Here is a 25,151-nt window from a genome sequence, read left to right on the forward strand (position 1 = left end):
CTTCTATCAATTTCTAAATAATTATTCTATTAGGTGAATAAACAGAATACTTAATAGTTTATAGAGACGTTGAGTAAGAACTGATTCTCAGTTTATATATATATTAGGAAATTGAAAGCATAAATGTTCTGCTAAACTGATCAGCCTTATCACAATCACCATCTAAACTGTAGTTCGAGTTCCCAGTTTCTTTTGCTGCATAGCACTCCCAGCGGACGTGTAGGATTACTCCCATGCAATTCATGATGATGGATGGTTGTGCGTGTAAGTGTACCAAGGCTGATAGAAAGGGTTGACAGCTTGTGGGTTATGCAATTGCATCTTCCTTTGTGTTGCATCTCTTTGAGCAACACTCGGGCATGGCATTGGCAGGTCAACAGATGCATCAAGAATATCCTCCCAGCTGTTATCATTTTCACTCTCTTCAAACTGAATCAACGCTCTCTCTGACGCTAAGTCTCTTCCAAACCCAGCTTCCTCAAACTTCTCCCACTGATAACTAATAACCACAATGTCCTTCTTTACTATCTGTTTGTAGTCTCCATCTTCTTCTGTTAAAGTTGCTGTCAAAGTTGATGGAGATCCTAACAACGATGATGGAGATGAAGTAGATGATGGTGACTCAGTTAGTTGCCACATCCCATTAAGAAAAGTCTCCAGGGCTTGAATATGTATCTGAGGAACTCGATCAACAAATGGATACTCGTATACTCCACAAAATCCAGATGCCTTGCACCAATCATAGAACTCGCAGAGCTGGTTTGCTTGCATGGCTGCTTTCTTGTAGATCCCGAAAGCCAGTATGCAACTTCTATATGGCATTTGAAACAGATTTTCCAATACCAAAACAATTTCCCTTCTATAAGTTGTGTAACAGATGAAACTATCACGAATGATATGTTTCATTGCTATTTTCACAATAAAGTTTCTTGCTGAAGCCCCAGATGGCCTACAGTCCATGACTCTGTCAATCAAGCTTTGAAGTCGTGGCAAAACTTCAATCAGTGTGCCAACTTCTTTCCTTTTATCACACAAATTTTCAGGTTCAGGCACTTCTTCTTCATTGTATGTTGCCTTGCTATCCAAGGCAACGCAATCAAGTGCTTCGTTGAGTAACTTAGCATATGATCTAATAAACTTGGTGTAATCTTCAGGATTCGCTGAGGATTCATCTCTGAAGTGACACGGATACAAAGAAAACAATCTGTTTGCTCTAGCCCACAGCAGCTCAGTTCGAAAAGGGCTGTTTTCAGGCAGTGAGTGAAGCAAGCGGTGAAGCAGAAGTAAACATTTGAGCGCAACACGCCAGCAATGAGTATTGCCAAAACGACGGACAAAGCTTAACGCAAATCTGTGGAAAGAAGAAGGAGAAATGGAGAAGATTTTCAAAAGCTCGCTGACATATTTTTCGGACAAGGGCAGGTCATCCGGGGTTGTTGCCTTAATAATAATAAGATCAATATCACAAAATCCTGCAGCAGTGGCAGCTTTAGCATACCTAACACTGCTGCGTTCTTTTGCACGAGTGAAAAGTTGCCGGAGCCGCTTCTGCATGGTGATGAATTAATTAGGAGAGATTGGTTTCAGAATTCAGAAGGAATGGAGATTGCTAGAGCTCTGGGCTCTAGGGTTTTGTTAAAGGATCTAGAGGCCTAGAAAGTAACGTTATGAACTGTGAGCACAACGTCATACATTGCAATTGATAAGATTAATGTTCTTTTTTTCAATGTTTAAATATAAAGACAAGAATTGCGTCGTTGTACTGATAACCCAAGGGCAAGGACCAAGGAAAAATGTTCCATTATTTGCTGTCATTAACCAAGATAGATATGACTTAAAAAGCATCTATGCGTATATAACTCGAAACAAAAAGATACAAATGAATTGAGTTTTTCAATTTTGTATGAATATGACTGACTGGCAGAATCTGTTATCAGTTGACTTCACATAGTAAAAAGTGCCTAAAATTTTATAATTTCTGTGAATGAGATATAAATAAAGTAAGATGATAGGTGGTGAATCTAACACAGAATTTAAGAACAAATTTTGATTCTAATCATCATTTACTGTGAATAATTATGATGCATGATACGATTATTGTGATACAAGTTACTGAAACCTTTGACTTATAAACACTTCTATATATATAAATTTTAGATCCTGCAGTCCATTGGAAGCAAAACTACGTCACATGGTACATTGAAAAGTCATCATCTATCTTTCTTGACCTATAATAGTTGATGAAGCCTAATATGAAAATATGTAAAGAGAAAATTTATAGATATTTGGATCGATATATGAAATATCAGCTTTAATGAAGAATAAAATATTCCCACCACATATAGATGGGGGAAATCTCCAACTTTCAACTCAAAAATTGAGATAAGGAGGTGCCATCATTCAACTAAAGAAATTGAATCAACCTGAAATAATTGTCAAAAAATACCAAATGCAATAAGTTGTAGGAATTTCAATCTGATTATGACAACTATTAATTAATAAAATATATGTAGAAAGAAAACTAGATAACACTTTCATTATTCCTTCACAAAGTGTCAGTCCTTTATAATTTTTAATAATACTATGGTCTATTTAATTTTGTACTCGCGGTGTATTTGGCTAGAAGATAAAAAAAGCTTGGGATTGGATTTTTTTTTTTAAAAAAAACAAAATCTAATCCAATATTCCAATCCCATGTTTGGTGCAAATAAAATGAGTTAGGATAGTTTATCTAGGGCCATACTCTAATAAGGTAAAAGAAAATGGGATCCTTGGAATAATTTTGGATAACTGCAATTTATTTCCACTAAATGTCTAGATGTTTATGTAAATTAATAGAGCTGGATTATGTTTCATTATACATAACATACAGCAAACCCATGAGTTGTCACCGATGACAAAATTGTTTCACACATCGCAAATTCATAATATCATAATTATTAATTGATAACTAGTTTTTTAAATATTATTTAGCTATTGTCGAGCAGCTTTTTTTTTTTTTTAAGTTCATTTAGTTATTAGTTATTGTTTAGCTAATATTTTAAACATTGAATAATGACATTTATATTTAATTGATGACAAAGAATACTAATGCATTAATTTTGTTAATTTGTATCAATAAAGAATAATTAAGGTCAAATTAATATTTAATTAAATGAAAAATACTTGTAATAAATAAATCATTTAAATGTTTGATCCATGATGCTAAAATCACTAATTTATTATTATACATAATTTTTTTCAAAACTAATTTACATTAGTAATATTATTATTAATTTATTAATAATGATGTAAACTAAGTATTGTCAAATTTTTTATTAAATAATTTAGTAAGTTAATAAAAGAAATTTAATAAAAGACATTGCATACCTGCAAGTTAGACATTGTCAACATTTATTTGTTGATGATGTTAAAGTTTGACTATATATCATCTAATCTTTGAATGCATAAAAGATATGTTATACGTACGATGAAATTTATAAACGACGTGTTATTTCATAAAATTTAAATGAAATTTTTATTTATTAATTGACTATTACGAATAACATACTTTAAAATATCTAATAATTATCAAATTTATATTTAATTTTCTTTCTAATTTATGTCTAATTATATATTGTGTAAAGGACATGATAGTACCAAATTTCATTATATTATTATTACCTCAATTTTACATAAGAGAAATGTCCTTGGGTGTAATTTCCCTCGTCAAGGTTATTTCAGACAAAGCCATTTTCGGAGATCCTGCCCACTAAGCAAAACTTTCGCACCCCAAAATTGTGTCCTGCAGCAGCTCCAACTGTCCAATTTGATGTGATCAAAAGCAAGCCACCCTTTGATTAAAGAGTGAAACGAGACTTGTTCAGTATAATCCCATCCTATCTTATTAAATCTAATCTAATCAAAATATTATTTTGCCCTATTATTAATGTAGTCATTTGGGTCATTTTCATCAAGTTTTGGAAAGCTTAATTTTAGAAATGGCAAGGAACTTGTCAACCTAATTGAAGAGATGGATGTTATTTGCCGAATGCCAGCGGACTTGATACGCTTGGGTGGTGCTCTACTCTTCTAAGACGTAGTCTTAACTTCTCGAAACAATGGCCTGTGGAACCATGGAAGTTGGGACCCTTGATTTGGTCCTCATTTGAGACAATGAAATGAATCATTATAGATTTCAAGTAATAGATTAAATTCGTTGGTTTGTATGCATAAAATATATTGATAATAATCGAATAAATCATTACTTGATTTCAAATCCGATCATTATCCTATAGATTTCCTTCGAAAACAGTTGACTAAGACTGGAAACATTCATTAGCAAGATGATAAATTATGGGGCCCTATAAATTGATGTCAATTTGTTCCCAGCGACATTCAAGTGGTTTTAATACATCAATTAATGTTCTTGCCGTATCCAACAATCAAGCAGTTCTTATTGTTGTTGAACAAGTAGTAGAGAAGAGTAGTAGTCCAAGTCCCAAGAAAATGTTTAGGCACCGCAACATGATGGAATTCTCTGAGTATATTGATTACTTAATTGAGTGATATTAAATGATAAAAAATTATTTTTACAACCAGTTGTCGAGAAATTGATGTATTATTCAAATATGATTGGCTAGAAATATAAAATTTTAAAGTAAGAATAACAAGTTCAAATATAAAATTTGGAGAAAAATTTGAGTGGGTAGCTTGATAAAGTAGGGCGTACGCTTATTAAGGACATACCATCTAACAGGCCTGATGGATTCTACGAATTAAATACAATATGAATAATATTTAAAATTTAAAATTTATGAATTTTATCATATGATAGACAGATTTTTAGTCGGTGGGCGTACCACCTCACCTAACTAAGTAGGAGTGTCTGCCCCACACAAGTTTCTCTTTAATATTTGTTAGGAAATAATACAAATTTTTTATTAGTATTAGATAAGAAAATGGAGAATTTGTGATTGCCTCGCTAATTCAACCGGACAAATTACCACAATTGATTTACATTTACTAGTTACAAGCAAAAAGAATGGTGGTATGTTTGGTCCAAGTAGAAAAGTCATCTCTATGCATTCTGTTTTAGTTTTACAATAAAGAAATCAAGAGTTAAAAGTCATTACTGTTGACAAGTTAACCTTGAAATGTAAGAAACTTCAAAATCTTCAGTATTCTCTACAAAATTTATAATGATTGTTATACCCATATTTATACTAAATCCGAGCTCAAGGACTCATATGAAATAACATGTTATAATCTAAATAGGATAAAACAACACAAGTCTTAAATCCTTGGCAAACTCGATTCCTATAAAATAAGTGATTAATTTATCTAATTCTACTTCTGATTATTTTCTCTTATATAAAGAGGTCACTACTTGAAAGTACATATATTAAATATAGGGCATGAAAAATAAGCATATTGGAGGAGGATGTACAATATCCTCAAAGTCCTTTCTCTTACTCTATTTCCTCATTTTTATTATTTATTTGTTATCATGTTACTTTTGATCTTCAACTTAAACTTCAAAGGGTTTATGCCAATAACACTCCTAACGATCTCTGATTGGTTATTATTTTCCACAATTCCGACCACTGAGTTTTTTATTTCGAGAACATCAAACTCTCTTACAACTCATTCCTAAGGTAAAAAAACTCTCTCTCAACTCTTATTGCTGAGTTAAATTTTGGTATCAACAATGATAATATTAATTTATTGTTGTTATTATTACTATTGTTATTATATATAAGAACTAGAACATAATTGTCTTTTCTTGCTTTGCTTCTTAGCAAGGGCAGGGTCTGATTCATCATGGCTTTCAAATGAACCCCACCGCCCCAAGTAGGCCTTAAACCACCTTGACAGAAGAAAGAAGAAAAACCAGAGCTATCAAGAGTCAACGGTCATGCGTCCACAACGAGGCAAGCGACAGCCGCCATTTAAACACTAACACCGTCCTCCGTCATTCACACTACCAAATACACGAACAAGAAAACCCCACCCCCAAGAAGCCAAAACCATGTCCCTGTTCTTCTTCTTCTTCTTCTTCATCTTCGTCCTCTCACCATCACCATCCCTACAACAACAGCAAAAGCCTCAATACATGTCATCCTTCTCCTCATCAGACTCCCCGTGGCGTCCAAACCAAAATAGAATCCTCCTCTCTCCCAACTCCACCTTCGCCGCCGGGTTTCTACCAAAACCAAATTCTCGGAATCTCTTTACCTTCTCTGTTTGGTACTATAACTTGTCGGAACCCACCACCACCGTCATCTGGTCTGCTAATGACAAATTGCCTGTCGCCGGTAACGGTTCTTTAGTCATTGCCGCCACCACAGGCCAGCTCCGACTACTCAACTCTTCCAACTCAAACTTGTGGCCAAATCCTAAAACAGCAACCGGCCATCCAAACTCTACCAGGCTCTTCCTTCAGGATGCTGGGAATCTCGTTTATGGAAACTGGCAGAGTTTTAATCTACCAACAGATACAATCTTGCCTAATCAGACCCTAAATGGGCCCCCGCTGGTCTGCAAGAACGGCAAGTTCAGCTTCTTGAACGCTTCAGAGCTGGTGTTTGTATCAGCTAATCACAGTTACTGGAAGAGTGAGCACGCGTTTCAACAGCTTGACTATTCCGGGAAATTGCTTCAAGCAAACCAAGATTCACTAACCGCATCAGATTTGGGTGAGACCCGGTTACGAAGATTGACAATTGATGATGACGGGAACCTGAGAATTTACAGCTACGATGATAATGGTGATCGTTGGACAGTTGTTTGGCAAGCCGTGCAAGAAATATGCACAATTCCAGACCTATGCGGTGAGAATGCTATCTGCATAAGCGATGGCTTAAGTCGTTCGACATCGTGCGTTTGTCCACCGGGGTTCAAGAACAGCACCCGCCAGGATAAATCTTGTCAAAGAAAAATTGAGCTAAAAAATCTTAGAAACACCAAGTTTCTCCAGCTTGATTATGTTAATTTCTCCAGAGGGAACTTGTCGGATCTAGAAGCTGACAATTTCTCTGCCTGCAAAGCCAATTGCTCAGCCAACCCAAAATGCGTCGCATTTGGATTCAAGTACGACGGCAAACGCTATTGTGTCCTCGTGGACCAGCTTCTGTACGGGTATTGGTCACCTGGCACGGAAATGGCAACGTTTTTGCGAGTCGACGCGTCAGAAAATGACGTGTCAAACTTCACGGGCATGACCAATCTGTTGGTCACCACGTGTCCTGTGAATATCAGCCTCCCTTTGCCGCCTGATGAATCTAGTACGACGGCCAGAAACATAGCCATAATAGTCACACTTTTTGCTGCCGAGTTGATTTCCGGGGCCTGGTTTTTCTGGGCGTTTTTGAAGAAATACATAAAATACAGAGACATGGCTCGCACTCTTGGCCTTGAACTGCTGCCCGCCGGTGGGCCTAAACGGTTCACGCACGCCGAGCTCAGAGCAGCAACAAATGGGTTCTCAAATCTCATTGGAAGAGGTGGGTTTGGTGATGTTTATAAAGGAGAGCTGACAGATCATCGTGTTGTTGCAGTTAAGTGCTTGAAAAATGTCACCGGTGGAGACGCTGAGTTTTGGGCCGAGGTCACAATCATTGCCCGGATGCATCACCTCAATTTGGTCAGACTTTGGGGCTTTTGTGCTGAAAAAGGTGAAAGAACTTTAGTTTATGAGTACGTCACTAACGGTTCTCTTGCTGATTACCTCTTCCGGTCGGGTCGGGTCGGGTCATCAAGTACCGCCAGGGAGATGGAGATGTCCGGAGTGGGTCCGCATGATGGCGGAAAGCCCGTTTTGGATTGGAGTATCCGGTACCGGATTGCCCTCGGGGTGGCAAGAGCCATTGCATATCTACACGAAGAGTGTTTGGAGTGGGTTTTGCATTGTGATATCAAGCCGGAGAATATACTTTTGGGCGACGATTTTTGCCCGAAGATATCCGATTTCGGGCTGGCGAAATTGAGGAAAAAAGAGGATATGGTAAGCATGTCTCGGATCCGTGGGACCCGCGGGTACATGGCGCCCGAATGGCTTCGATCGGATCAGATTACCCCAAAGGCTGATGTTTACAGTTTCGGTATGGTGCTGTTAGAAATTGTAAGTGGGTCTAGGAATTTTGAAATTCAAGGGTCCATGATGAACAGCGAGGAGTGGTATTTTCCCAAATGGGCTTTCGAGAAGGTATACGAAGAGATGAAAGTGGAAGACATTCTGGACCGCCACATTAAGAATTCCTACGATAGCCGGGTGCATTTTGATATGGTGAATCGCATGGTGAAGACGGCAATGTGGTGCATTCAAGATCGGCCGGAGATGAGGCCATCAATGGGCAAGGCTGCTAAGATGTTGGAAGGAACGGTGGAGATTACAGAACCTAAAAAGCCCACCATCTACTTCTTAGGAGACGTGTAAGATTCTTCTTAATGTAAATTACGTTTCTATCGTTAGTAGTTGATTTCTATCTAGTGATATTCAAATGTTGGTGGAGTTCCAATGCGTATCCACCGCATGCAACTATAAATCAATTGGAATGAAACGAGAGCTCCAAGTGGTTGATTTCTTATGGTTTTATTATTATTATTATTTAATGTTGCTACACATTGAAAATCGAGATACAAAAAGCAATAGAGCACCTACCAACGATTGTGATTTGTTATAAAGCATGCAGTTATTATTAACTTTCTTCAAAAGGAAAAAAAAAATTGGGTTATTTATCGTCAGTCCTCACATGTTTTGACAATTAGCGTTGCGCACTCACAAGTATGTTATCGAAACAATTGGGGGCCGATGCTAAATTACCTTAAAATTTTTTATAGTATGTTATTAATGAGAAAATATTAATGTATGTAGTAATGAGTCATACGATACAGAGTATTGAATCTGATTCAAATTAATTAAGAATGGAATTCTGCAGGAATATTTCCGCGCCAATTTAGAATCTTCACTCCATTATCCACTGAACGAACACGAAATCCTTATAAAGAACTGTCAACTAATTAATATAATTTGCTCAGACAATAATTTCTTAGCCAGTTTACTTTTGTGCAAGAGTTTTTAGAAATAAACTGAATTATAAATTCTTAATTAATAAAAAATATGTTTTTTAATGTAAATATATAAAAATTAAATGTTATTTTTAAAAACATAAATTAAAAAATTTTAAAAAATAAAACTAATAAAATTTAAAACTTTAAACATTAACCAATAAAATTCTAGATAACGTTCGAATAGAAACTGATATTATCGTATTTCGAGAGTCGAGATACAAAAATTTTGGCAGAGCAGGCAGACTCGGCAGAATATGCAACATGGGAAATTTGGAGAGAGTATTGCGTAAACGTGTCAGCAGGTAATTGGTCGCACTTCGTGGCAAGCAATCGAAAAAACACAACAAAACCATCGCTTTCACTTGGTTTACCAAATTAAAAAAAAAAACAAGTTAACCTCGTCTCGTCGTCGTCGTCTACTGGTCTCTTCCAAATTTACCATTTTTGTTACAGAGCAATGGGCTTGAGATCCTCTGGAAGAAAGCTCTCGTTCGATATTCTAAGCGAAGCCGCCTCAGTCGAAGATGCCGCTGATTCCCGCCTCTTCCGCCGTTCCAATTCGCTCCCTACGCACCGCCACACCGAAGTTTCGATGCCGAAAAATCGGAAGCGAAAGAAGCACAAGAAGAAGAAGCAGTCCTCGCCGGATTTCGCCGTGATCTCCGAAGATCCGGTCTCCGATTCCAATGCGGAAAGCGCCGGGAGTGGAGTTGTCTTCGGAAACAGAAGCGACGCGAATTGCCAGAGCTACGTGGCGAGTGCGTGCGCAAGTAGTACTATTACAGTCGCGGCGGCTGAGAATGGTTATAATAATATTATTAATAATGGTGGAGAGTTGAGGCAGAGGAATGTGGCCGGGAACGACGAGGCGGAGTCGCGGGAAGAGGAGATTTCGGTGGAGAAGCAACAACAGCGGAGTAGTGAGGCCAACGGGAGTGTAGTTACCAAGTTGGAAACGGCGGAGTCGTTGGATTGGAAGCGGCTCATGGCCGAGGATCCTAATTGTAAGTAAACAAAAATGCACTCGCTCTTTCCATTTATATTTTTGGATTACTTATATTGGTAATTTACAAGATTCGGTTTCATATTGATGCATTAATTGAGTAAAATTTGTCAATACTTATACCTTGGTGAATTGAATTACCGGTTGTTCCAGCTTTCAGCTTGCCATAAGATCGGAGAAAATAATTTGGTGATGTGTGCTAAAATTGATGATTATTGGGGTTACTTGAATGAACATATTTGCAAGATTTTAGAGGCAACAGTAGCTTGTAATTAAACACATACGAGGGTGATTACGGCGGATTGAATAAGACCGATGGCTTTAGAATAAATTGGATTGATGAAACCAAGTATTTTATTTGTCAGAGACTTGTGATGACTTGGAAAGGTTGCAACAAACGATTGGATTCGTGTATTTCAAACAAATTTAATTGATACGAGCTAGGTTTTATTTCATTTCTTTTTCCTTTTTTTGTATATTTTCATAAATATGAGACTAATAATATCATTTCGCATTTTTGTAGTCGCCTTTCATGAAATTATGGTGTCTTTATGATATTGGATGTACTAGAAAAGTTAAAGTTTCTGTACTGGAAAATGGTTATGGTGGTTCTATAAAGGTAAATATGGTGCTAGTACATCACTGATTATGGGATGATGATAGGATATCTGTTACATGCATCATCATCTGATATTTCTCTGCTTGTTTATCCCCTCTGATTTTGGTGTTATATCTTTCTGTCAGATATGTATCCTGTTGAAACATCGCCATTGAAGTATTTCATGGAAGAAATGTACACTGGAAATTCTTTGCAGAGCACAACAACCCTTGGTGATGAGAAAGAACGGCAAAGAGTGTATGATACTATTTTCCGCTTGCCATGGAGATGTGAGCTGGTAATTTTGGTTTTCCTTATATAACTTCATATGAAAATTGAAAAAGACTGCCTGAATTCTGAAAATTTTCATATCGCTTATTAAGAAAAAGATAGTATGGCATATGGATAACTACTTTTTATCATTGTGGTTAAGATTCTAAAATGCAACATTTTTGTTTTCAGCTCATTGATGTTGGATTCTTTGTCTGCTTTGATTCATTTCTGTCATTGTTAACCATTATGCCAACAAGAATACTGTTGACTCTTTGGAGGCTTCTACATACCAGGTTAGTTACATTGTTCATATAGATATAAATATCATTTTTTTCTAATTTAAATCTGAATGCTACATCTTAGTCAACACTTCATTAGTTTAGCATAATTGCATTTATATATTTTTATCTTTCCAGTGTCTTCTGAAATGGCTGAATAAGGAAATTCTGTGCTATTATTGTAAATATTTGGAAATGGTCACACAGTCCAGTGAACATTTTCTTTGAGACAAGACTTCCAGTTTGGATCCTTTGGATAAAGATTTTGCATATAAGAGTCGATCATTAGAGATGTTTCTAGATTTGATTTTCATGTTGTTGTTGTGGGGTCCTGATTGCTAATTTTTAGTTCTGAAGTATATAGAAAAATATAATTGGTCGTATATTCTGTTTTTACAGAATATTTTGGCTGTCTAATCCAACCTTGTGTTTTATGCTAAAATATTTACAGAATAACCTAACCATGCTTGTGGCAGGCAGTTCATTAGGCCTTCTGCAGCTGAGCTTTGTGATTTTGCTTGCTTTGTGGTGCTGGCTTGTGCAGTCACCCTCTTGGAAGGAACAGGTGTAGTAAGAATTGTTGCTCTGTCCATATTCTGATGCTCTTCTGTTTTTGTTTATTTGTTTATTTTGTTTCCCTTGTCACACATTAAATTAACTTGCATGACACTTGGCCCTGCCATTAGTCTGTTTTTATTTGCTCAACCATCGGTTTTAGTTTTCCGTATATTTAGTTGATTAAACTTCAAGAAGATAAATTTTCTCTTCTATGTATTCTCCGATTTATCTGTCTCTTCTCGTTCAAAAATTACAAAGCAGAGGAATTAAGAAGAGTTGACATATTAAAGTAAACAACAATTGAAATCAGTTTTTTCTCCTATGAATTCTCCAATTTATCTGTCTCTTCTAGTTCAGAAGTTATAAAGCAGGGGAATTAAGAGAGTTCTTGACATATTTAAGTAAACAGCAATTAAGGGTTTAAGTTTAAAACTATTTGAACCATTCACCACCATTAATCCAGTTAATGCAATAGGGGCTCAAAGTCAAGTTGAAAAAAGTTTGTTTATTTTTATTATGTACTTTGCTAAACTTCAAGTGTTGTTATATAATTTACTCTATTAGACATGTCTACTAAAATCAAAAGTCATAACTGTTTCAGATGCATAATTATGGCATCCACCAACTAGTTTAACCCGGATGTTAATAGTACTATCTTCTGTGCAAATTCTTAATGTTTCTTTTTGTTCCTGCAGATATCAGCTTAATCTATCACATGATTCGTGGCCAAGGAACTATTAAACTTTATGTGGTGTACAATGTATTGGAGGTGAGAGAATTAATTTAATGAACTTTGCATTTTCTTGTCTATTGAATATGAAAATTTTTGGTTGAAAACAATCTATTCCTTAACTGAAAATCTTCAATCAGATAAATTGTTTTTAATAATTCATGGCCAAATGGTGAAAATATATATATGAGCAAGAGATTGTGGTTTCATATTTGATAGTATATTTGCCTTATATATATTTTTTCCTTTCGTCTGAAATATTGTTGTCTGCTAGAATAAAAAAGTGCACAAACTTATATAAGAAAAGAAAAGAAAGATTCTGGTCGTATATTATGTTCTAAGGAGATTGAAATTAACATGAAAGAGTGACATATAATAGTGTTGACGCCAAGAGTTTCAGCAACCTCGAGAGATGATTAATTTCTTTGAGAATTTTAATTAACTTACTTCAGGAAGGGGGTTCATAAGAAGTTTTGCTGTTATTTTGATTAGGAGCAATAAAAAAAGAAACTAAAATTTGCCTGATTAATTTTCTTATCTGAGTGAGAAAAAGAGGGGAACAGGGAGAGATGGCTTTGATGTTAATGTCATTGGAAGGTTTGTAGCCGTGGCAAGATCAAGGAGTGCTTATCATGGTTTGATTTGGAAGAATTAATTAATAGTTGTACAGCTCATAATCTATGATAAACCATGCATTGACGTTATTCTATCATATTCTGTGGGTCAGCTGATTTCATCTCTAATTATTTTGCTGAAAGTTGTGAAATGAAATTTTTTCCCCCTTCTCTTTTCAGATATTTGATAAACTATGCCAAAGCTTTGGAGGAGATGTATTGCAAACACTGTTTAATTCTGCTGAAGGGCTTGCAAATTGTACAGAAGAAAACATGAGATTCTGGATTTGGAGATTCATTTCTGACCAAGCATTAGCAATGGCCGCTACAAATATCCTTATTGTTTCGACTTTTTTCCTTATGCTGCATGCAAATTTTATTATCCCTGTTGGCTCCTTGACACTTCTTACTTGCTCATTCTTTCATTTTATTAGCTCAGGCAATTACTTTATCAACTTGTATTGTTGCTCACAATAATGCCCTGCTTGCTTTGCTGGTATCCAACAATTTTGCCGAGATAAAAAGTAATGTATTCAAACGATTTAGCAAGGACAACATTCACAGTCTGGTGTATGCTGGTAAGTTTACCTCTTTGCATTTGTTCTTGGACCTTTCTACATCACTGATGATTTTGTTATGTGTTCTGTTGTGTATCTATTGCTTAAGGTATTGTCCTATGGATTTTGGTGGTTTACATGGTTTCCTCTGAAGTTTTGTTGTGCACTGCTTATGAACAGATTCAATTGAGAGATTCCACATTTCGGCGTTTCTGTTATTCGTTTTAGCTCAAAACATTCTGGAGGCTGAGGGTCCTTGGTTTGAAAGTTTCCTTTTTGTAAGTTCACCTGAAAATATCTAGCCACTCTATACTTTTAAGGGGAAAGTTGCAGTCTTTGTTTGGTTTTCTTATATGTTTTTATGTGTACTCTACAGAATGCTCTCTTGGTTTTTGTATGTGAAATGTTAATAGACATCATAAAGCATTCATTCCTTGCCAAATTCAATGACATAAAGCCCATTGCATACTCTGAATTTCTGGAGGACCTATGCAAGCAGGTATGTGCTATATTGTTATCACCATTTGTCTATTTCTTAATTTGATATTTCCTTTGGATACTTAGTTTATGTCAAAGAAACCTTTTATTTTTCTCGCAGACTTTGAATATGCAAACTGAGAATGGGAAGAAGAACCTCACATTTGTTCCTTTGGCTCCAGCTTGTGTTGTAAGCACCAATGACTGTTCAATAATATATATAGAGTGAGCTTCCAGTCAGGGAATACTGACTATATTAAAGTCAAGAATAAGTTAAAAGACAAAGAATTCAATATACTGATGAAATACACTGCATTGAAATCTGTATTATTTTAACTCATTTCTAACTTTAATATGGTTAGGAAACATGGATCCTTGATTGGAATATTATTATTATTATTATTATTATTATTGGTTTGTTGTTTTAGAAGTAAATATATATTTTTCTTTTTCTTGGATTTTAGGTTATCCGAGTGTTGACTCCAGTTTTTGCTGCTCGCCTTCCCTGCACTCCTCTTCCATGGAGGCTGTTCTGGATTCTTCTTTTGTCTGCCATGACTTATGTCATGCTTGCCAGTCTCAAGGTGATGATTGGCATGGGTCTACAGAGACATGCCACTTGGTATGTCAAAAGGTGCCAGAAGAGAAAACACCACCTTCATTTCGATTAACTTGTGAAGAGTTTGCTGCAAACGTATAGCTCAGTTTGCTCAATGGCCAGAGTCTTGCACAGAAACTATACATGATTTACAGAGAAACCTATTTGGTATGCCATATTGGATGATCAGCAGTGGCCATAAAACTAGGGCTGCCTGTATATTCCGATTGCTCAATTTCACTTTTACTTCCTCCAATTTTGATACAGAGAACAGTTCCTTCAATGCCAAGCACATAGTGTATACAAAGAGTATCAAGGAAAATTTCTGATACAGTTGAATATGTTTTGAAGCCTAGATATGAGAAAGAGCTAGCTGCTGTAATGCCTTCTTTTTCTGCTGGTTTACTCCATTAAAATCCACATTCATCTGGGTTTCAGATCAAATCCACTGAGAAGCACTAGAGTCTGATCCATTAATCGGCGCTCGTTGATGGTTCGATCGTTTTTTTTTTAAATATTAATAATGAATACTAAACAAAAATGTTGCAAATAATAATAATCATCATCATCATCAAACTGATTAACAGCTTTGTAGAGAAGCTTGCCAATTTCAAACATATTGCACAAGTAAAGAAGTAAGATTTGAAAGGACGAAAGAAGCCGTAATTTGTGATTAGATAATTAAGCGATTGAGGAAAACGGTTTGCAACAGCTAAATAAGAAAAATTGAAAAGACAGGAAAAGGGAAATCACTAGATTTCAGTTAAGGATGACACGCCATGAATCCCCCAATGTTTAGTAGAAATCTTTTTATGCTATTCACATTTTTTAAATTTATTTATTTATTTTTTATTTATTTATTTTTTTTTTTTGGGGAATGCTATTCACACTATGAGTGAATCCAGGTGTTCCCATTTTAAAAAAACTTTACACCGCCACCAGAAGCCAAAAGGCAATGCTATCCCTGCTTCAAAATTCAAACAAAGCTGCAAAGCTGTTTTCCTACCATCAGACAAAAAGGATTGTTTAGACATTTACTGGCCTTGATTAACGGTATGCCTTTTTGAGGCTCTTGAGTCGCTATATTAAAAAGAAGACGATAGTGGAGAAATTTGAGGCTTGAGGCCAAAGAAAAAAACCCACCATCTCCATCGGTCAAACCTTGCAAATTGTGTATCTGTATATGAAAATGAAATCTTTTTGTGTTGCTAATCACTGAAATAGTTTGTCAAGTTAACTAATTATTAGCTATTAAAGATTTTTATTAATTTAGAGATAAATTTAATATTTAGATATTTTTCAGTGTACACAAAAAAATATTATGTATAAGAGAAGAAAATTTTAATAGGACCAATATATCAGACAATCTTAATTATAACTTATTTTTTCAATCTTAAAAATGTACAGGATAGTGGAGAAAAATTCATGCTCAAATTAAACAGTTTTCTACAGAACATTATCACATATATGTTTATCACATACATCTTTCTAGCATGATGATGATATGAGAGTGTGGAGAGAATAATTTCGAAGATGAAGTAATAACTTTAAAAGAACATATATGATAATGGTTCATTAGACATTTGTGACAATGTGTCAATTGTTCGATAATCATATATGTGCAATGTGTCAATAGATGTGCGTACTATTTAATTATACCTACTTGAAATGTTCATCTTACTAGAGATCTTTTTTCATATATATCCTTTATAAAATACTTTTTATGTTAAGACTTTTCATTGGAATATTATCATTTTATCACCTAATTTTTTTTATTTATCACTTTACCACCACATTTTGTGACAATTACTTTTTCTCACTTAATATTTCAACTTTTATCATTTTACCACAAACCATTACAGTCAATAGAATTCTTAATAGAAATTATAGTAAAAGTCTATTTCACCTTAAATTATGCAAGTGTAATTTAACCCTCTAAATTGGAAAAAAAAATATAAAAATTAATTACGTACAAAGAAATAATACTTTTATCAATTTAATTATTTTATATATATATATATATATATATTAATTAATAAAATTATAAATATTATACCTTGTGTGAAATTCGTAAAATACTGAATATACTGAAATTCTTAAAATACTACTTCGACATCAATAATTTATTAATAGAGTTAACAATCAAGTGGTAAAATAACATATTCATAATACCTTATAATAATTAATCACTTGCTTCAAGTAAATTCTGATTCAATACTGATAATATTATGTAAAAGCAAAACAACTATTGAAGATTCAATCAGCAGCATATAATGATTACATATGCATGGTTGACCATTCCTTTATGAACCCACAAGAAAATCTTATGGCCTCCACGCCCCCAACTTGCAATCTTGCATTATTATCGGTCAAAAAAATATATTAAAATTAATAATTATTGTAGATTTTTTTACCTCAGCGGGATTTTTTTTTTTAATCATAAAACAGGAAAAAAAGATAAAAAGATAAAAATTATATGTATTAACCTTCCCGCCCACAGTAGAACACTGGACTCGATTGGACACTTCTCCTATTATAAAGTGCAACTTCACTGCTTTAATTAAAAATTTTCTCTTTCCATTTTGATCTATTAATTTTATATGAATCATAATTATACATTCCTAATCTCTTAAATCTTACCATAATATTCATGCTTCTCTTTATTTCCACAATTCACAAACAACCCCACTTGCAAATTTCTTCCTCTTCTCCCATTCTTAGTCTTTTGCATTGATATTCGTGGAAATACAAACAACCCCATCAGAAAACCAATTACAAATGGTACGAATTCCTATTAATTTCTCTCAAATTATATATATATGGTTGCATTTTGCAATGAGATTTTTCGAATGACTTTCGATTGGATTGAATTTGATCAGTTTCAAGTTGTGCAATTTGATCAACTATTATAAAATTTGATATGGAAGTTTTGTTTTTGTTGTCGTTGTCGTCTCATGTTGGGCAGGTGGGATGCAGATTGATAATCAAGAAGGAGAAGGCAAGTGATTGGCTCACAACGCTGCTGAAAAGCCAATTCTTTGGTCCATGTATGGACCATCTGGAACTGAAGAAGAATGAGAAGAACGTGTTCTGTATGGACTGCAATATTGGATTCTGTAGGAATTGTGAGGACAATCACAGCCGCCACCGCCGCCTTCAGATCTGCAAATACGTTTACCAAGACGTCGTTCGTTTCCAAGACATGCAAAAACACCTTGACTGCTCCAAAATTCAGGTATCTTTATTAATTATTCATTCATTTAGTTACTAAACCATCTTGAATTAATTATGCTTTAATGCTCTGTTTTCCGGCTGTTTTTGGCTATAATTTTGCGTATACGATATTTTGCCAATTGGTTCAGAATCTGTGAAGTTTATCGATAGATTCATAGATTTTGCTCCCTTTTCTAGTTTTTCCAATTTGAAATTTATTGAATGATTTTAATTTTACAATCTCTACTGCTACTTCTGTATCCTATTTTAATTTTTTTTCCCCCTTTTTGGGGTGAGTATTGAGTTGGGCTAATTGATCTCAGAGTTTTGGTTCTATGGTTTTCCTTTGTTTCTTTGTTTCTTTCTTTTTTTTTGATTTTGTAGACATATAAAATCAATGGTGAAAAAGCTGTGCATTTGAATCCTCGGCCTCAGTTGAAAGATGCAAAGCCATCAACAAAATCAAAGACTGGCGGTTCTTGTGAAGCTTGCGGAAGATACATTCAAGAGTTGCCGAATCGCTTCTGCTCCATTGCATGCAAGGTTTCATTTATTTCACTACTTTCTTGATTAGTAGTACTAATATTCATGTGTGTGTGTGTGTGTGTTAATTGTATTGTTGATATCATCATTTTCAGCTCTGTGTTGTTCCACTGAGCCCCAAAGACCAAATCCAGAATGGCATTAATATCACATTCCCAGTTGAGAAAATCTGGAATCAAGAATCAAGCACAAGCGAGAAGGAATCGTCCCTGACGCAGAACGATGCGGCGTCCGACGATAATCGATCCGGCGAGAATCCGGGGTTGAGGCCAAGAACAAATATAAGCAAAAGAAAAGGCATCCCCCGCAGAGCTCATCTCATCAGTTAAACATGAAAATTTCCTCCTCAAATTCTTTTTACATCCATTACATTTTGGTTTCTGGCTCCGCACGACTCAGATTAGAAAAAACCAATATCAGAACCACATCTACAATAATCTAGAAGAAAGAAAAGTGATGTATCTAAGTAATAATGTGATCGCTATTAATGCTTGGAGCATTCATTTTTTGTACAGTAAAAGAGAAGATCTTGGTATGATGATTTTGTTTATCTTTTGATGGAATTTTGTTATCATTTGTTGAATTAATCAAATACTGGTACCCATCATATATAATAAAACTTTAATGTATTTTCTTTAATTGTGGGATTTGATTGATTACGTATTGGGATGGGGGCCATATTCTTGATGGGAATGTTTCGCAATGCGTTAACATGGGGTTTGGTAAAATTGATTTGTAATTTTGCTTTAATTTTCTAATCCGTTGGCCGTCAAAAGCTTTGATAGATTTGTCGCAATCTCTGTTCAATTCATGTGGCGTCAAAACTTGTTGGTCGTTCAATTTTTTTGGGCCCTCATTCTCCTTACATTATGGCATAATTGTATTGTTTAAGTCTGTTTTTTTATGGGAATGTGGCAGACAAAAAGAGCCACCAAAAGATGGTGAGCAAATAGGAAATTTATGTGCATGTTACACATGGTCTTGGATTACCATCCACACTTCTTTTCTTTTTCTGCTTATTCTTATGCTCGAGGCATAAAATCCATAACTCTATGCTGCCTGACATTTTGAAACTTTTTTTTTTAAATTTTTTAGTGCATGCCCTAGATGAAAGAGATGATGCAGTAATTTTAATGGATGAAAGAGATGATACAATAATTTTTAAGGGCGTGGTCGAGTGACTTTCAATATGTTTTTCTTATAAAAATGAATCTACTCTAATTCATTACAATCATGAAACACATTGTCGATAGCTTTGAATTTCTTTCGTATATGTGAATGATGAAGAGATTTAGACTAAATTAATTGATTTAAATGGATAAAAATTTTAGATCATTTTGATTATGAAAAAGAGTTGGAGATCATGTTCCCTTCCCCCGCTTTTAAGTTCATACTACCAGGAAAACACGGAAAGCTATCTAAATTTGTATCCATTGGGGGTCGGTGCGTGTGCGGCTTTGTGTTTTCCAAAATTTGCTTTTGGACTTTTGTTTTCTTAATTAGGTTTCAAACTATAAACTAACAAGAGTGGAAGCTGGCTACTCCCATTTGCCATTGTGTATATATATATATATTCAAGTTCGGAACCCAATAAAATTTTCATAGATTATTAATTTAGAGGAAATGAAATAGTATTAAACCTTTAGAGTTGATTCAACTTTGAAATTTCTTTTAAATTTCTATGCTTTGTTAGGTGATCCACAATGTGAACTAGTCCCTGAACAATTTTATTTAATTGACCTCTACGTTCGAATTTTAGAAAATAGTAAGGAACTAAAAAAATAATAATTTAGAGCTAATCCCCTACTAATTTTTTTTTGTTCTGACCACTCCTACTTTTTATGAAAAATCACGTGAATTTGACAAGAAATATTTAAGGATCTGTTTGTAACTGTTATAGTTTAACTTAAGGAAAATGCTTAATGTCGGGAAGGCTGAGAGAAACAGCAGTTTGTGCTGCCGTTTCACGCGTGTTCTCTTGGCCCCACCCCTACTTTACTTTAAGCATTTACTCTTTTGTTTTTTATATTATTTTATCTGTCTTTTTGTTTTTTTCTTCTTCTTCTCTTTTTTCTTTCTCTCTCTTTTGCAATTGCTTCATTACTTCTCTCGATCGTCAATTTCATCTTCACCAACAACATCATCATCACAATTATCTTCTTCTTCCTCCTATCAATTTTGTTTCTTCTTCTTCATCAACATCAAAATTTGGTTTCATCTTCTATCTTGTATAATTAAAAGCCAAGCACCCCTTTGACTTGGAATAAAAAAAATCAAAATCAATACAAGTGTTGTTCTTCATTTTTTTTGGATTTTTCAGAACAAAAAAAATAGGGAAAACACACTTGGAATAATGGAGAGATCCGGACGAAGTGACAAACCGGACTGATGGTGTCTGTCGTGACGAGCTGAAGAAAAAGAGGTGGCTGTCGGTAACGATGCCGTTGACGAGAGAGAGTGCCGATGATGCCGATGAAATTGAGGGGAGGAAGAAGATACGAGAGTTTCTGGTGCTAGAGAGATGAGTTGACTGCCGCAAACGTTAAGTTGAAAAGAAAAGAGAAAGTAACGTGGGGGTGAGGCCAAGAGAACACGTGCGAAATGGCAACATAAACTGCCGTTTCTCTCAGGTTCTCTCAGCCTTCCCGACGTTTAGCACTACTCTTAACTTAATTTGACAAGACACCGTCACAAAAAATAACAAGTAAATAAGAACTAGATCCATTTGTATTTTGACTAATATAATTACTACGAGAGTTTATACTACTGATTCCATTTCACAACAATAGATCTCAAGAATACACAGAATGAGCTCCTAAATAAAATTAAAAAATTAAACATTTGAAATTCTGATTTTTCATTTTTGGTGGTAAATTACAAGAATTCCACTAATTATATGAAGGTATTTTACAGTCACACTCATATAACATTAGAGCCACCACCATACATCGACCAAATAAACAAATTGAGATAAGGAGAGTGACCCGCATATATTCAGCTGGAAGCGGGCGGCTGGAGCTGGGGAAAAAAGATGCGTCGGATGCTGCGAACTGACATTCTCGTCCGACAAGTCGGACATTTGCCCTGAAGACGGATGGCATCGACAATGCAAGATTTACAGAAGACATGGCCGCACTTGGTGGACGACTCTTCCTTCATCGTATCCAAACATATTCCACAAGTGAACCTCACCTCTCCCACCACCACCGCCCCATTCCTTGATTCGCATACCCTACATTTCTGTCATCACCATTCCCTACCTTCAACTTTATTTGCCAATTCATGAATTTTCTTTCAACTAATCATTTTATGATTACAGAGTGGTAAAAGCTTTTTACCATTTATAATCTTGTAGTTAATATAGATTTTTGGAATGCCTAAATTATTAAAATTCTCCGCCGTGGACTCCCTTATTTTATAAATTAATTATATTAGTCTTATTAATATATATTCTAATTATAGTGGGTGTTAAGTGGTACTATTGAGTAAATAGTGATTTTACGTACTTTTTAGTTTACCATTTTATCCTTCAGATGAATTAGGAAAAAAAAAAACCACGTCTTGTTCAATGTATTTTTTATGTTAAACTTTAAGAAAACTAGCATTACTCTTTGTAAAGTTAGACCATTAATATATTTTTACGTAATTTAAGTATGCGTTTTCTTTAATGTAGACATCAACACATCATAAAAGAACTACTCAACATATAAAAATGTAAACTACCAAGATAAGGGAAAAAAAGAAAAGAAAAAAGATAGTATGCGTGTATGCTCACCTCTTTGTCGTTGGAAACTTGGGGGACGTCTTCTATTCCATTGATTGATCGACCTTGAAAAGCTATGTGGCTGCTGTCTACTGTCAATTCAATAACAATCAACGAGAGATATATTGTGATTTCATGTAACATTATTAATTCTACACGCAGAAAATATGTTCCTCATCGTTAATTTGATTGATCTTTCAACAATAATAAGAGGTGACAAAACAATGAGACTGCCGAGCGTTTTATTAATTACCAGTTCTGGGCCCTAAACGAAGTTCGAGGTCTTCTTCAGTCAAGGGACCAAACGATAGCGGGTGACGTCGTTTTAGCATGGTCTGCCAAAAACACACACCCAAAATCTTAACATATATAAAATTTAAAATTAATATCGGTCATAAAAAAAATTGAACAAAAACTATTATTTTCTGCATAAAAACATGAAACAGCGGGATCAAAAATACTTTGTACTTGAGAAATGAGAACTAATAAGGAGAAGTGAAGATCCAAAGGGTTGAAGAATTTTTGAATTGATTGGAAGAAGAGAGGTAATTAGTAGACTGTAGATTTTTATATATAATAGATGGAAACTATTTTTCTGTATTTTTAATTTTGGTACTTTAATACAAAAACGATATGGGACAACTAAGTTCTTAAATAAGACAAATCATTTGATTTTTGAGAATTTAATTAGAAACCAACGTACGAGGGACCTTGCAGTTGCCATATCCAATGCATACTGAAATGAGTTATGACATGTGCCCAAATCCCATTTTGAAAAAATAATTAGATGTTATTTTGAAACATTATGAGTTGCTAGGAAAAAATAAAAAAATATAAACGGAAGATATATTGCCATTAGTATGATATTTTGAAAGATTATCGTATATCAATAATCATATTTCTTAACAAGATATTGATTCACTAATTTTGGACCAAAATTAACTTATTTTATTTTGTCAAATTATTTTGTTTCATACTCTGTTTATATCTATTAATTTTTACTACGCACCAAGTAAAAATTATGCGGTACATTGCTGTGTTATTCAAATTCAAGGTTGCATATTAACTACTAAACTGGGTCACTTAAAATGGCCCACCATATTAAATAAAATTTGTAATTGGCCCAAAACTGTGTATGGCATTTTTTTTGTTATGGGATATGTTACGATTTTACTGATATATTTATAATCATAATTTTACTGGGACTCACTTTAGAGCAACTGCGCTGTTGGCGGAACTTAAAAAATACCAAATGAATTTGTGACCAATTATTAGCAGAATTACATATACCTATTATTGTAATTTTACATGAAAATTGATTGATATTAACTAAAGTGAACTTTTTTTCTCATAAGAAACTCAAAAATATTGTGTTGCCTTTAACCCACGGCCAGGTTGGAGAGCTCCAACGGATCCACTTTTAACTAAAGTGACCAAAATGAGAGTAAAATTTCAGCAGCATAAACGTTGCCTAATTCTAAGTATATTTTTCCTTCTACATACATAATACATCCTCTCTTGTATTTTATTTGTAGGGCAGAAAGAATAATAACAGGGCGTTGCTCCAAATGAAACCTCATCCTCAATTGTAGTTGTAGATGAAATGAAATCTCTTGCTTGTTTGGTAAACAATAAAATTGGTTTAATCCAATAAAATTGTATGTTAAATAAAATTAGTTGTAGTTACTTGGTTTCTATTTAATTTTTTAATAATTTAAACAATAAAATTGTATGTTAAATAGATCTAGGTAGCGTTTACTTTTTGAATTGGATTGGGAATCTTGAGGAGTGGGAATCCTAGGATTGGGAGTGTGGAGTAGGTTATTTACTTACACTGAAATAGAAGTATGGAATAGAGATCAGAATCCTATTTATGTGTTTACTTTGTCTTGGATTGAGAGTAAATAGTTTCAAATTATAATTTTATCATTATTTAAAGAATAATAGTTTTTAATTACAAAACTAATAAAAAATATATTTATTTTATTATATTTGTAAATTTATTATAATTATTAATATTCTTAATTATGAACAATAAATTATTAATTTTAATACAAAATGAAACCTTATTTTATTTTATTTAATATAATTATATTAAATTTATTATTATATAAAATAATAATATAATATTATTTAGTACAAAATTAATATTTTCTTAGAATAAACTATTTATTATTATTAATATTAAATAAATATAGTACTATTATTTTTAAAATAAATATAATAATGTTATTTTATTAATTCTCTATTAATATAATATTATTATTTTAAAATAATTTTAACTTAGAATCAATGCAAATTATTATTTAGTTAAATATAATATTATTATTCAAATAAATATAATAATATTTATTTTATTTTATTAATTATAAAATATTAAATTAAATTAAATTAAAAAAATAAAAGGATAAAAAAGGGAGAGGTGAGAGTGGATTCCCACTCCCACTCCCCACTCCAAAAATGGGTGGGGCCCACGGAGTGAGATTCCCACTCCCTTCTCATTTAAAGGAAGTAAATGCTGGAGTGGGAGGAATCCACACTCCTCACTCCCACTCCAGCAAGTAAACACAGTACTAATCATACTACATAAAGCACGAGATAATAGTAGTTATAATTCAATTTAATCTTATCAAATCCAATGCAGTCCATACCAAACAGGTCCATTATCAGTTGATTTGTTTTGGGACGAGGTTAATAATTGAAGATTCTTTTTTTGGTTAAATAAGTAACAATTATTTAATATTTTGTTCAATAAAATTATTTTTCAATTGATATTTTTATTTACATCAAACTTTGGTGCAATTGTAGAAATATCTTTTCGATAAGAGCCATTTAACAGTGAGGGAGACTTTTAATAAATTAAAAAAAAAATGATAGTTAGAACGAGAATCATAT

General features: G+C 34.0%; 4 protein-coding genes across 4 annotated transcripts; 3 read left to right on the forward strand and 1 right to left on the reverse strand.

The window, feature by feature from the left end:
* Positions 1 to 112: 112 nt before the first annotated feature.
* On the reverse strand, positions 113 to 1,676 carry LOC18052090 (putative clathrin assembly protein At2g25430). The gene has a single exon (XM_006448059.2). The coding sequence runs from the start codon at positions 1,552 to 1,554 to the stop codon at positions 241 to 243; it is 1,314 nt and encodes a 437-aa protein (XP_006448122.1). The 5' UTR covers positions 1,555 to 1,676; the 3' UTR covers positions 113 to 240.
* Positions 1,677 to 5,573: 3,897 nt separating this feature from the next.
* LOC18052091 (G-type lectin S-receptor-like serine/threonine-protein kinase At5g24080) lies at positions 5,574 to 8,567 on the forward strand. The gene is made up of 2 exons (XM_006448060.2): positions 5,574 to 5,636; positions 5,781 to 8,567. The coding sequence occupies exon 2, from the start codon at positions 6,011 to 6,013 to the stop codon at positions 8,414 to 8,416; it is 2,406 nt and encodes an 801-aa protein (XP_006448123.1). The 5' UTR covers positions 5,574 to 5,636; positions 5,781 to 6,010; the 3' UTR covers positions 8,417 to 8,567.
* An 867-nt stretch (positions 8,568 to 9,434) lies between these two features.
* Positions 9,435 to 15,130, forward strand: LOC18052092 (protein POLLEN DEFECTIVE IN GUIDANCE 1). Its single transcript, XM_006448061.2, has 11 exons — positions 9,435 to 10,055; positions 10,799 to 10,950; positions 11,115 to 11,218; positions 11,680 to 11,768; positions 12,457 to 12,530; positions 13,286 to 13,436; positions 13,516 to 13,683; positions 13,843 to 13,940; positions 14,039 to 14,161; positions 14,261 to 14,329; positions 14,604 to 15,130. Exons 1-11 carry the CDS (start codon positions 9,509 to 9,511, stop codon positions 14,808 to 14,810), a joined length of 1,782 nt encoding a protein of 593 aa, XP_006448124.1. The 5' UTR covers positions 9,435 to 9,508; the 3' UTR covers positions 14,811 to 15,130.
* Positions 15,131 to 17,427: 2,297 nt separating this feature from the next.
* Positions 17,428 to 18,954, forward strand: LOC18052093. Its single transcript, XM_006448062.2, has 4 exons — positions 17,428 to 17,518; positions 17,703 to 17,972; positions 18,335 to 18,493; positions 18,589 to 18,954. The coding sequence occupies exons 1-4, from the start codon at positions 17,516 to 17,518 to the stop codon at positions 18,820 to 18,822; spliced, it is 666 nt and encodes a 221-aa protein (XP_006448125.1). The 5' UTR covers positions 17,428 to 17,515; the 3' UTR covers positions 18,823 to 18,954.
* The last annotated feature ends 6,197 nt before the right edge of the window (positions 18,955 to 25,151 follow it).

Source organism: Citrus clementina, unplaced genomic scaffold (genome assembly GCF_000493195.1).
Source record: "Citrus clementina cultivar Clemenules unplaced genomic scaffold, Citrus_clementina_v1.0 scaffold_2, whole genome shotgun sequence".
NCBI classification, from domain to species: Eukaryota; Viridiplantae; Streptophyta; class Magnoliopsida; order Sapindales; family Rutaceae; genus Citrus; species Citrus x clementina.